The 13834-nt window shown below is 54.2% G+C and overlaps 1 protein-coding gene across 1 annotated transcript in view; it reads left to right on the top strand.

Annotated features, from left to right (window-relative positions):
• PLEKHA6 (pleckstrin homology domain containing A6) overlaps nt 1-13834 on the top strand; it is a 54559-nt gene that overhangs the window by 1966 nt on the left and 38759 nt on the right. The window contains 2 exon segments of the mRNA XM_023747888.1: nt 12107-12187; nt 12874-13017. Of these exon segments, the coding sequence (XP_023603656.1) occupies nt 12887-13017 (131 nt within the window). The 5' untranslated portion in view covers nt 12107-12187; nt 12874-12886.

Here is a 13834-nt window from a genome sequence, read left to right as displayed (position 1 = left end):
CCCCCCTTTTTCCCTTTCTCCCCAGGGCCCCTTTTTTCCTGGTCTGGGCTCCAGGCTGGGGGTCTAGGCCCTGGGAAGTACCTTCTTCCGTCCTCCCTCTTTTAAGCCACAGCCGGCCCACGAGCAGACCCCTGGCCCCTGCTTCATGTGCCCATGTGTTAGCACCAGGTTCCCATCCAGGTCCTGGGTGGGGTCCTGGTGGGGACCGGGCAGGTGCAGGGAAGGAAGCCTCCTAAGGCCCGCTGTCCTTGGTGGCAGCTCCTAGGTCCCCTCGCCCCCTCCTGCTGGCTTGTCTTGCTCTAGACCAGTGGTTCTCAACCTTCCTAATGCCGCGACCCTTTAATACAGTTCCTCATGTTGTGGTGACCCCCAACCATAAAATTATTTTCGTTGCTACTTCATAACTGTAATTTTGCTACTGTTATGAATCGTCATGTAAATATCTGATATGCAGGATGGATTTTCATTGTTATAGATTGAACATAATTAAAGCATAGTGATTAAGCACAAAAACAATATGTAATTATATATGTGTTTTCCGATGGTCTTAGGTGACCCCTGTGAAAGGGTCATTTGACCCCCAAAGGGGTCGAGACCCACAGGTTGAGAACCACTGCGCTAGACCAAAAGACCCTGCAGACCACTTTTCCTCTCCCCACCTCCAGCCTCGGCCAGAAGTTGGCCGATCCAAGCAAAAAGGAAAAAAAAAAAAAAGGCAGTCAGAAAGGAGGAACACGTCCCTGTGTGTCTAGACTTTTTCTCCTGGACTCTTCCCCTTTTCATCTCTCCTCTCTCACCTCCCGGAGCTATGCTATAACCGTTCCCTAATGCCTCGCCCACCCCCACCTGCCCCAGTAGGGCTGTTAGGAACAATAGTTTTAAACTCTGGAGGGGGGTCTTCATACATATACTATTCAAAAATGATGGATTATCCACATTAATTTTAATTGGATTTTGAAATGTATCATTTGGTTTTAGATTTTCAACATTTTTGTTGTTGTTATTGGCAGTAGGTTCCCCTTCCTCTTTGTTTAACGGAGGACTCTCAGGGCACATGTGATTCCCTGAGGACCCTGAGCACAAGCTGTGGAAGGACAAGCGGGTCGGGAGTTAAGTGTTAGAGCTGGAGAGTGGCTTGGAGACACCGAGCCCCGCGCCGTCCAATAGACCGCCCTGCCCGTGGAGCTGCTACCGCTGCCCCACCCACTGTGGCAGCCACGGACGCCATTGAAATGTGGGCGGTATGGCTGAGGAGCTGGATTTTAATTTTATTTCATTCGGATGCATTAATTGTAAATAGCTACCTATGACTAATGGCTGTTAAATTGGCTGGCACAGATCTGAGATAGTGCTACTTGTCTTATTTTATCCCTTTACTTTATTAATGATTGTGACATCAGCCACTTACTGAGCAACTATTGGGTGTCAAGCACTTCCCTAGACTAGCAATTTTTAACCGGTGTGCCCCAAGAATTTCTAAAGCATGCAATACCTGACTCTTTATCAGGGGCACTGACCCCTTTTCCCTAAGATTGTCAAATAAAAAAGAACAACAGCCAACACAGCAATAGCTGTCCGATCTTGAACCATAAATATATAGGTCATATTCTAGGGTTGCATCTTATTGTTTACACTAGAGGCCCAGTGCACGAAATTCATTCAAGGGGTCTCCAATCTGGGACCCCTTAGCGGACATCTCTCTCACAATCCAAGACTGCTGGCTCCCAACCATTCGCCTGCCTGCCTGCCTGATTGCCCCTAACTGCTTCTGCCTGCCAGCCTGATCACCCCCTAACCACTCCCCTGCCAGCCTGATCGATGCCTAACTACTCCCCTGCCGACCTGATTGCCCCCAACTGCCCTCCCCTGCCGGCCCAGTCACCCCCAACTGCCCTCCCCTGCAGACCTGACCCCCCACAACTGCCCTCCCCTGCTGGCCTGGTTGTCCCTAACTGCCCTCCCGTCAGCCTGTTCACTCCTAACTGCCCTCCCCTGCAGGCCTGTTCCCCCCCAGCAACTGCTCTCCCCTGATGGCCTGGTCTCCCCCAACTGCCCTCCCCTGCTGGCCTGTTCACTCCCAACTGCCCTCCCCTGCTGGCCTGGTCTCCCACAACTGCCCTACCCTGCTGGCCATCTTGTGCGAGGGCATGATGGTCAATTTGCATATTACCTCTTTATTATGTAGGATTATTATATAGGATTGCATAATAAGGTTGCGCCTTATTGGTTAATTCTTGGTACCAGAAAACCTTATAATACAAGTATAGGTAAAATCACTTTTATTATTATTTTTTTGTAAATCAATCAAATTTATACTTTTGTCAGATTGGCAAAAAATATATATTTCTTGGTGTGCCGCAGAATTGTAGTAATCAGTCTATGTGTGCCAGGAGATGAAAAGGTTGAAAAGTGCTGTCCTAGATGTTCAGTGTGATCTTGTTTAATCCCCCCAGCAACTCCGGTATCCGTCCAGGTTACAGATGCAGAAACTGAGGCCCAGGAAGGAAAAAGCAGCGACTCTTGGCTCTGGGAGCCCTGCCCCCCCCTTTCCTTCAGGGTAGTCCGCACGGTCCATTCTTTGTCTTCATCAGACAACTTTCTTCAAATGTCTACAAGTCCTTTCCCTCCACATCGTGCTTTTCTGCTCTGAGATGCCACAGGAGCTCTGGTGGTTGTCCTCAGTCCTTAGAGGGAGAAGGCACCGGCGACCCTCCAGGCACGGCTGGTTTCTGGCTGGTTCCGCCGGTGGCCCGTCTCCATGCTCCTTTGGGTGCCCACCACAGCAGACAGCAATCCAGGACATTCCTCTGCCCTCAGAGCACTAGGCAAGCTCCCCAAGCATATGGGACGTTCCAGACTCAGTCCTGGCAAAGGACATGTTCAGAATTTCCCACAATCCATGTGTGTCCCCACTGGCCTCTCACTCCCAGTCCAGGAGGCACATGCAGCTGAGCCTCCCTGGGCCCCAGGAACAACCTACCCTGGAGCTTTGCTGCCATCCCACCTGCCTCTGCACCCTCACCCCGTGCACCTCCCCCTGCCCCCAGGGAAAGGCTCCTTCCTCCGGAAGTAGTCGCCCAGCTCCTGCTCTCCCACTCCTATTGAGTTATTGCTCTCCTCCTCCCCAGACAAGTCCTCTGCTTTGTAGACTCTTACCAGAGTCCGGCTGGCCAGTAGGGGAGGGGCAGGGAGAGGAGGGGCCCGGAGCAGATGGAGAACCGGCCCATGGGATCCCGTGAGAGGATTTGAGGCTGAGCTCTCCTGCCTCTCCCACTCACAATTCAACACCACAAAGCAGAAGGCATATGCCCCCGCCCGCACCGTGGGCAGACCGAGCCCGCCTCCACAGCCGCTCCATCAGACAGCCATTCGGGTCCTGCTATGTGCGAGGTGCTGGCCAGGGCACAGTGACAAAGAAGGCTAGGCTGTGTGCAGTGTGGGTGTGGCTGTCCTGCCACACCTCTATACCCAGACAGCTCTCCTCCCCTCCCCCCCCCCACCACACAGTCCCCAGACCTATGCCCACAGGGGTCACGAGTGAGAGGGTCTGTGCCTTTCATCCCTGTGTCCCCAGCAGCCTGTGGAGCTGGAATCACCCTGGGCCACGAAACTCTCTTCCTTTTCTTTCCTGGACACAAAGAGCTTGGGTTGGGTAGATAGAAGGGACTGGGGCCACCAAGGACACGGGAACTTTGTCTTGTCTCTCCTGTCGCCATAGCTGGGACCGTGGGCCTCAGTGTCCCTGACTCTAAAATGGGCCTTGCCTTCCTCCCAACGTGAGGACCAGAGACTACGTCCTTGCATGCGGTTCTTTCCCTCAGTTCTGCACCCCCTCTCGGCACTATCTCCTCTCCTCCTCTGCTGTCCAGGCTGGTGGGAAAGTGGTGCTGTCTGAACAGGACGTCGCTATTGCCATTGTTTCATTCTTAAAAGGAGGAAACTAAGGCATAGAACAGCTTGTCCCTCTCACGTTGCTGGATTGGGACCCAAGAAGGCATTTGTAGCTGTTGAGGGTGTGGAAGGAGGGACATCAGCCCAGCTTCATGCAAACACTTACTTTGTGGAATTCTTCCTGGCGGGTCGGTCACAGCTCTGCGGGGCCAGAAACAAAGCTGCTGAGCTGGGAGCGAGTGACCTTCCACGGGCGAGAGGACAGCTGGGCCGCCTCAGCCTCTGAAGGGTAGGGGGTTGGGGTGGGGCTCAGCTGGGGAGGCGGGGTAATTAATGATTGCCCTGCCCTACCTCTCAGCACTCCTTCCCCGTGGCTGTCAGGAGAAGGCAACGTGGAGGTTGCGGGGAGGGGACTGGAGCCTCCTTCCCCCTCCTATCTGGCTGAGCAGGGCCCCTGGGCAGGAAGGGCTGGGAGAAGGAAGATGTGGAGCTGGCACTACGGGAGCTCCTTGCCTTCCCTCTCTCACTGTCCTTCCCCTCGCAGGGAGCAAACCAAAGCAGGGACGGGAGTGTGAGGGGCCCCAGGGAACTGGGTGGCCCAGTTTTCCACGTTGGGACAGGGTGTGAGGGGCCATGCCTGCATCCTGCCCACGACGATCTCTGGGCCAAGAACCAGTTTTTAACACTTGAAGGGACACTGTGTTCAGACAGTTAAGGAACGGCTGTCCCAGGAGCGGCATTCAGTAATGTAGCAATGTGAAGGACACGGGAGTCCTGGAGGCCCTGCGGCATCTCTGGGTCACCCAGACGTGGGGAGGGCCGGGTCACAGGCTGGTGGGAGGGGGTGGGGAACAGGCGGCAGAGGCTGGCAGAGTAGCTCGTTACCAACCAAAAAGGCAGAAGGTCCACATTTTCATAACCGGCGTGGCAATGCTGAGTAGCCACCCTGGTCACCTTCATTCTTCAGAAGACAAAGGAGATCACAAAGCAAAATAATCAGTTTGAAAATGAGATAGTCCTAGTTAGGGTAGAAGATCAACATGAAGATTCCCCACGAAGTTCCCCCGGGAGATATTCATGCACACACACATTTACATAAACATTTACATACATGTACCCACACACACATATACATGACACACATTGCACACACATAGACACACATACATTGTAGACATGTACACACATATAGACATGCCTACACTTACACATACTATACATCTAACACATAACATAAATATACATATTACACATACACACATTACACACAGGTACAAATTTACATGCATACACAATAGACATGTACACACATAGACACATGCACACACCAGAACACATAGACATACACCACATGCAACATACACACATTTACACACCACGATGCTCATTCACACACATTTACACACACAGACACACTAGGCATAGACACATACTTCACAAACAACACACATACACATACATAGACGCACAAACTACTTAATGCACACTACACACAAAGACACACTCAGAGATACACACATTTATACATACATACATTCACACATGCACACACAGACATATGCATAAACACATATATACACCTACACACATGTACACGTGCACACAATGAGCCGTTGCCCTGACTAAAGAGGACACAGGCCCTCCCACCCTTCCCCGCTGCCTTAGGCTTCCCCCTCTCCTGTTATTGAAGAGAAGGGAGGCAGAGGCCCAGGGCAGGGGTTAGGAGATGCTACAGTGAGACTCGGGGAAGGACATCCACATGGGGTGGGAGGGAGGAGACCTGGGTCTTATTCGTGATTTCCACCCCTCGGCCCCTGGGCCAGCTCTGTGCTGTCTGCCTGAGGTGCGGGCCCAGGCAGCGCCCAGGCAGCCTGGCCTTCCCCTGCGGGGGAGGAGGGTAGGGAGGGGGTATGAGCACTGGCAGAGTTAAGCAGGAAAGAGTAGCGCAGTTACTGAGCATCTTCAGAGGGCTAAGCTCGCTGGCTTGCAGGAGGACACCCTCTTCTTGCCAGGTGGGAAATGACGGTGGCATAGGAGGAGGGGCGGGGCCGGGACAGAGAGGAGAGGGAGCCAGTGCAAGTGCGAAGCCGGCAGCTGGGCCCCCAGAGCCTGCAGACCTGGTGTTTGGGTCTGTGGGCAGCACATGGAAAGGAGGCTCCTCACTTGCACATGCCCAGAGGTGGCACCAGGCCTGACTCACTTGGGCCTCCTCTGTGTGCAACAGCAGTGGGGACCACAGAGGGACTCTGGCGGCGGGGAGAGGCTGGCTGGGGAGAGGATGTTTTCCCAGGAATGCCTGGGGGCACTCCAGGAAGCAGGCACATCAGGGTTGCTGGAAATGTAAGCCTCGCTGGTTTTTAATTGGGACAGAATGCCGGAGCAGATAAAGTGCCTTGAAAATAACGATGCGATCCAGAGGGGGAGGAGGAGAGGGGAAGCCAAGCTCTCCCCACCTTCTCCTCCTCTGACCACAGAAATCCTCCCTGGAGTGTGGACAGCGTTGGCTTGGAATTTGCTGGGGGAAGAAGGAAGCGAGAGGGATGGGCCAGAGGCCGCCCTGCCGCCCACTCACCTCGCCGTCCTCTCTCCATCTAATGAGCTGTAAGGCCAGAAGCCAGCGCCGGTCTGAGGATGAGGAGGCCTGGCCAGGGCTAATTCTCACCAGCAGATTCTCAGGAGCTATGGAAATGAAGCGGCCTGGTGGACGGCAGATAACCGAGAGGCCCGGGGCTGCAAGGAGCTGAGTGTCTTTCTCCAGTTGTTTAATATTTATCACAGTGGGAGCTCTGGGCGTCCAGCCTGGGGGTGTGTGTGTGCAAGCATGCATGCCTGCACGGGGCCGGGAAGACCCAGGTTGCATGTGCTGCTTTTGACTGCTCAGTGCCAGACATCACTCCAGACAAAGGCCGACTCTTGGGGAGGATGCCTGGAGAGGAACCAGGACACTTCTCCCTGCAGGGAGGCTGTCACGAGGACGCCGAGGCTGCGAGCATCTCTTGAACTGTGGAAAAGCCCCAATAGATGGAGAGACAGATGCCTGCCAAGCGGAGAGGACCTGCCTCTTCTGTTTGTCACTCAGTGGTCTTGGCACTTCTGGAACGCCAGCCCCACATGCCCAGCCTGCTAGCGCCTGAGACCATGTGATGTCATTTTCTATCCAGCACCTGGCATATTGCTTTGTTTTTAAGCAAAAACGATCATAACCATGATCTCTTATGCATAAATCATTTCGCATTTTGGAAGTTTACAGCTATTGTTTTATAGGATTAGAAGGTGTCTCATTTTCACGTGAGAGGTCAAATCAAAGTGCTCATTCACGTTGGATCTTGGACCAGAAGCCTGGTTTAGCCAATTGTCTTTCCACTGATGGCACTGCCATGGGGGCCGCCTTCATAGGTACAACGGCCAAGGTGAACACCTAGGGAGCAGCCCAGGAGTTTAGGGGTGCTCCTGCCTCCACCCCCAAATCTACTTTACTGCCTTTCCCTGGTGGCATTTGGGAGGTCCATTTGGAGATGGATAACCACTTGTCCTTGAGAAATGGAGGCCCTTTGCTCTCCCAGAAGAAAGGGCAGAGGAGAGTGACATGGTTACCTCTCTGCTTCCTCCTTTCGTGTCCTGCACCTGCTGACTAACCTGCAATGGGAACCTGCCGTATGTGCGATTTAGTGGCGAAGGAAAAGAACCCCGGCTAGACATTGTGGGTGCCGCGTGCTGATGTAACCAAGGATCTCAGAGCCGGGCAAACCCTTGAGCCTTCCTTCCTATTCCCTGTGCTGTCCTCACTGGGAGAAGTAATTCAACCTGCAACTTAAGCAAAGGCTGTGGGAGGCCCCTGAGCTCAGCCGGAAAGAAAAAGGGGGTATTTTTGCTGCTAGAGGAAGAAAACTCATTTTCCCAATGCACCCCCGCCCCCTCCTCCTGTGCCGATGAGCTTAATTTTCTTCCCCTCCTAATGAAGATGGATCCAAGCCAAGCTGGATATTCAAGGGGGAGCCAGGCAGGGGAGCTGAGTGAGGAATGAGGGGGCAGAAACAGCTTCTCTTGTGGAGAGGAAGTAATTAATTTTAAGAGAGAGCAGAGATAGGGAAGCCCTTGGTGATAGAATGTCAAACTCCAAATGCAGGTGGATAAAAATTAAATGAGAGCATGGCGAGTTTCTTTTGTTCATTCACTGGCTCATTCATTCAGCAGATGCTGAGTTCCTCTATGCATGGGCAGACGCCTCAGGAGCGCACCAGGAGAGGGTCCTGTTCTTCCTGCCCATAGCAGGGCGCAGGTAGCTGGTGGGAGGGTGTGGCATCTGGAAACCAAAGCCTCTTGTCATTAGGACAAAGCATTTGCAAACGTACCGCTTAATGTCTGAGTATATTGGCCTTTGGAATTTAGGATTCGTTGCTTAAATATCAGCAGCTGAGGCCCCAGCTATATCCGACCAGCTCGTTCCATCATGGGTTAAATAATAATGTTGTCCATTTGCTTTTCTGGTCGCTGATTGCATTGTCCTCTGACTGAGTTCTACCCTCAGTCCAAAAATTAGATTAGCCCCTCCCTTTCAGTGTCTGTTGTGACATCACAGAATTGCCATAACAACGGACTATGATGTCAACAGAATGCCTGGTGCTGCTAAAAGGAACTATGTTGGTCAGAAAGGATTCTATCACCCAAAGACAAAAATGGAATGATCTGGAAAGCCAGAGGAACTGGAAATTGGTATCAGAAGGGACATCTCGGCGGTATAAGACAACAGTGGGTCTGGAGCCTTCTTTGTGAGAACGCTTTACGAACAAGCAAGGCACTTAAGGAGACTGACTGAAGAGCCAGCGGGCGTGCCTGGAGGCGGGGGATGGAGGAGATGACCTTCAGCGGCCCTTGCAGCCCGAGGGCCCTAAGCCCTGGAGGATGCCCCGAGCAGGGGAAACGTGACCATCTGCGGTGTGGAGAGTTCAGGGGAGTGAACAACAACGCAGCTCCCCTTGCCCTTGAGCAGATCTGACGGTGCCAGCTGGAGTTCATCATATCGCATCTGGAAGATTTTCAGAAATGAACACACAGTGACCCCCTGAGCTCCTTCGCCGCCCTCTTCCTCACGAGCTTTGGAAAGAAGCTTTCCTTCCGTTTCTCCTGAGCAAAGAAGCTGGTTCTTGCCACCGGCTCTGGCTCCCTAGCTCCACGTGCTTCTCTGCTGGACCACCCCAAGCCGAGAGCAAGTGCGCTGGCGCTGTGTCCAAAGGGCGCGCGCGGGGGACTTGGCAAAGCTTTGCTCATTCTGCTCCTGTCCAGACAGAAGAAGGCTGGGCAGGCTGGGCGAGGAGAGAGGAGACGGATCCACCTCAGCGTCCGGGCAGCAATAGCCCACGAATCCGGAGCTTCCTTTAACCCCTGAGCCCACAGCATCGGAGCGTCTGGGCTGGGAGTCACAGGCAGGGAAGACTGACTGTCTTCCCCCAGGTCGGCTGGCTGAGCTTCTGCTGTGCAGACCGGCATGCCAGCCCCAGACTCCTCCGCCTGCCCAGCTGCTCTGTGTCCTTAGCTCAGTGAGGTCGGACGACCTGGAAGGTGTACACCTGCTCCATACGCCTATCTCCGTCTCAGCATGTCCTCCTGGGGGACTTGGACTGGGAGGGGCCGCCCCGCTCGCTTTACTCTGCCGGGAGCTCTCTGATGGGCTGGATGCTGGGGAGCCACCGGCCCCGTAGAGCACCTGGGCACCCTTCCCACCACCTGGGGAGAGCCCGCCCCCTTCCCTCGTGCTAGAGCCGGGAGGGAGGGGGGACCAGCAGCGTCTGGAGCTCGGCCAGGGACCGAAGGACTTACTGCTCAGAGGATGGTAGGAGCAGGGTGGCTGGGAGGTCCTCCGAGGCTGCCGAACGGGGACAGAGCTGCCAAAACGATGTTGAAGTTTCGGGCCGATCGCCGGGTCAGGTAGGGATTTCTTCAGCGGACATAAGCCGAGCGCAGTGAGAGCAGGCGGAGTTGGCGGCTCCTAGGCCCCGGGTTTCAGAGTGGGGGGTCTGCCGACCCGCCCTGGAGGCGGGAGACCGTTAGGTCCGTGGCTGCTGCATTGCAGTGCTTGTCAAGGGGAAGCTGTGCTGGAACTGGCGGTGCCGGGCTGGAGAGAGGACGTCATTTGTAGGGGTTGCTGGGTAGAGCGTCTGGGGCAGGGAGGAATTCGCGGTGCCCTGAAAACAGTGCCAGCTGACAGCAGACTGCGTGTGTGCGTGTGTGTGTGAGTGTGTATGTATGTGTATGTGTATGTGTACTGGTGCCTGCAGGGAAGGTGTCAGCAGAGTTAGCACAGGAGTGTGTAAAGCACAGGGGACTGGGGCGGGGACAGGTGCCCGGTGTCACATGGGAAAAGCAGAGTCCTTGGCACCTGAAGGACCTTCGTTGTCAGACTGCCCACCCCCTGGGCCCTGGGGGGCAGAGCCAGGGATGAGGGTGCCTGAAAACAGCCGCCCATCCTTGCGAAGGTCCCCTGTGGGTAAGTTGAGGAGAGCGTCCTGGTTGCACCTGGCAGGGAGGAAGGAAGAGAGTTTGAGAAGCGGGAGCAGGTGATCAATATACTTGTGTTAGAACCCGGGCCAGGTGGACGCTGGCCGGACAGGGTCCTGGCCAGCAAGCCCAGGCCGCAAAACCCAGCTTTCCCCCTAGGCCAGCGGTTCTCAACCTGTGGGTCGCGACCCCTTTGGCGGTCGAACGACCCTTTCACAGGGGTCGCCTAAGACCATCCTGCATATCAGATATTTACATTATGATTCATAATAATAGCAACATTACAGTTATGAAGTAGCCACGAAAATAATTTTATGGTTGGGTCACAGCATGAGGAACTGTATTTAAAGGGCCAGAAGGTTGAGAACCACTGCCCTAGGCCATCACCGCCCCGCTGTGCTTCCATCCACTACATGGCTTTGAATTTGATCTCAACATGGCTGGTTTGGAAGCCAGAAAAATATCCTTTGATATTATCTTTGGCTTCAACAGGCAGCCCAGGGGCTGGGATGTGTCCCGGGGCTATTGAAAGGGTCTCCACAAGGTTCTTTTTCTTCTCTCGTGCAGCTGAAGGGGCCAGGCTCCAGTCTCTTTCCCGCGGCACTAGCTGACCAGCTGGCCCTCCGCTGTGGGGGTGCTGGTGTGGCCGGTGTGAGGACCCACAGCCTCGGTACAACCTCAGCAGGCTCTGTCCCGGTTGTGTCTCCCCAGGGCTGGGTGAGGAGGACTCAGCACCCTCCCAGCCCTCACTGGCTGCATGCTTGCGTCTCTTACAACTTTCTTGCCAGGTGGTCCCCTGGGTGGTGAATCCATCTCAAATGGCTGCCATCTGGGGCTCAGACCCTCTGTACCAGCTCCCTCCACATTCATCTCCCCCCCCCCATCTCCCCTAAGAGCCACCAGGGAACTGACTGGCCTGACGTTCAGTCAGCTGGGAGGCACCGCAGGACTTGCCAAAGGAGCCTCCACAATATTGCTCCCCATCTGCCTCTGCACTGACCCCGCCCTGGCCCATGCCCCCTGCTTCCTGCAGGCTGTCCTCACAGCACCCCACTTCTGGGCCACACATCCCTCCATTAGATCTGACTGCTGAGCCAGCACTTAACCCGACTGTGGGACACGCCTGAGGTCTCAGCGATACCCAGTAACGCTTAGCCTGGGAGACCCTGGGCTGAGTGTGTGTGTGTGGTGCGGGGGGCGGGGGGGGGGGGGGGGTCCCAGCCCAAGCTCAGGAATGGAGTTTCTGTGTCTCTCATTTCTCCTAAGAGATAGAACACAGAGCAGCAGGGGAAGGAGTCCAAGGTCATGGGAGGATTCTCTCAGCAGAAATGAGTGAGCAGTTTTTATGTGGAGCACTGGCAGGCCTTGTCCCTGGGAGGGGACATACCACACGTGAAATCTTGGCTGTTGGAGTCCCCTGCCCACCCCACACCTGCCCAGGACGACCACAGGTTACATGGGGCTCATTTCCAGCCTCAGGGGTCTCCAGTAAGTGAACACTGACCAGTGAAAGGTGTCTCCCCCAACCTGACTGCGCTGCTCTCTCCACAGCCCGGCCTTCTGTTTGCTTCCATCTCACCCGCCTCAGGATCCCACTGGAGGACAGGGGGACGAGCTCCCACGTGGTCGCCATCCCTCTCCCTGCCCAGGGACTCTCCACCCTTTGCGGTGTCTCTGCATTCTTCGTCTTGACCACGATTTCTCTCTTTTGCCTCCACAGCCACAATGAAAGACGGAACACATTTCTACACCCAGTGACTGGCCAGGTCCCGGAAGAAAACAAAAAATTTGACTTGAAAACGTAGGTTTGCCCCACTCCCTGCCTGTTCTCTCCATCGTGGGCCACCTCCCTCCACACTTCGCAGCTGGGAAGGAGCAGGGGGCGGGGGGGGGGGGGGAAAGGAGAGCAAAGGGATTTAGGGCCACGCCCCTCAGTTCGGAGGATGGACGCTGCTGAGACCCTCTGGCTTGACACCCTGGTCCACTTTTCCCAAAATGGAGCAGGTCCCAGGTTGGTGCCTCTCACAGGCTGAGCTAGAGGAGCGAGACAGGCCTGAGTGGGCACATCACCCAGGGCCTCGGAGGGGAGTTGTGAGGGAATCAGATACAACCACGGGAGCCAAATGCTAATTCCACTCGCTCTGCATCTTGGCTCAGTGAGGGAAAGAAGAACGATAATTAAATGACTCTCACAGTGCGCTGGGCTATTGTGTCTTTTAAATGAAAAGGGAAAGGAATTCCAGAGTCCTAGGGTTGAGGTTTTTTCAGTAAGTTCACAGGAAAGGAAGAGCAGACACCCGGGATTACTGGCAGATAGTCTCAGGAGAGCTGAGGGAGCAGCTGAGATGACCTCTTGATAGCACTTAGGGATCTGATTTTGTGCTGATGTTGGAACAGGGGGTGGCAGGGTGGGACAGGGATGGAGGTTTCCATTGTTTCTTGGTTCTGAATAGCCTCTTTCTTCTCTTCGGGTCAACGTGAAATCAGATCGGCCTTGGACATGTCCAATAAAGCAGGTGGGAAACGCCCGGCTACCACCAACAGTGACATTTCCAACCACAACATGGTGTCGGAGGTCCCTCCAGAGCGGCCCAGCGTCCGGGTGAGTCCAGCCTCCAGGGAAGGCTGTCAGTCAGGAATCCTAGGAAGCGCATTAGCCTGTCCAGCTCTGTCCACAGGCCCAATGAGCAGTTGAGGTGCTCAGACCAGAACCTCACAGAAAACGAGCATCTACACCAGGGCCTCTCCACCGCGGCGCCATTAGCATTTTGTGTTGGATAATGCTTTGCAGTGTGGGATTATTCCTTATAGGATGTTGAGCAGCATCCTTGGCCTCTACCCACCAGAGGCCAGTAGCCCTCACCATGTGACAACCAAAAATGTCTCTGGACATTGTCACGTGACCCCTATGGAACAAAGCTGCCCCACCCTCATTGAGAACCACTGATAGCCCATGAAGGACATGGCAGTTGAGAGCTCAGAAAGGGAGGAGGAAGGAAGAGGGTCTCCGGAGGAAGAAGTAATCCAGAGAAAAATGTTGCAGAGAGGTCAATGTCATGAGATCTTACTTGGGTGAAAACACCCATGGGGCTTAGCAACACTATGGTGACTGGACACCTGACCAGGGCAGTTCCAGTGGTGCGATGAGGGTGGAAGACAAACCAGACAGGGCTGAAGAGGAGGGGGGAGGGGAGGTGGAAAAACACTGAAGAGTAGACACTGTTCTTCTAAGAAACTAGACAATCAGTGTGGTCTAGTCATGCAATGGAGTACTCTCCAAAAATTCAACGGCCTAGATGTGTATGTATTAATAAGGATAAGTCTTGAAAATGTAATGTTGAGTAAAAAGCAGGTTGTAGAATATGAAAAATATATCATTTATGTAAAATATACAACCGTGAAAAGCAATACTACATTTTTACAGATAAATATGCAGTGCACGCATATA

The sequence above is a fragment of the Myotis lucifugus genome, unplaced genomic scaffold (genome assembly GCF_000147115.1).
Source record: "Myotis lucifugus unplaced genomic scaffold, Myoluc2.0 scaffold_1034, whole genome shotgun sequence".
NCBI lineage: Eukaryota > Metazoa > Chordata > Mammalia > Chiroptera > Vespertilionidae > Myotis > Myotis lucifugus.
This window is presented reverse-complemented; position numbering and strand designations above follow the sequence as displayed.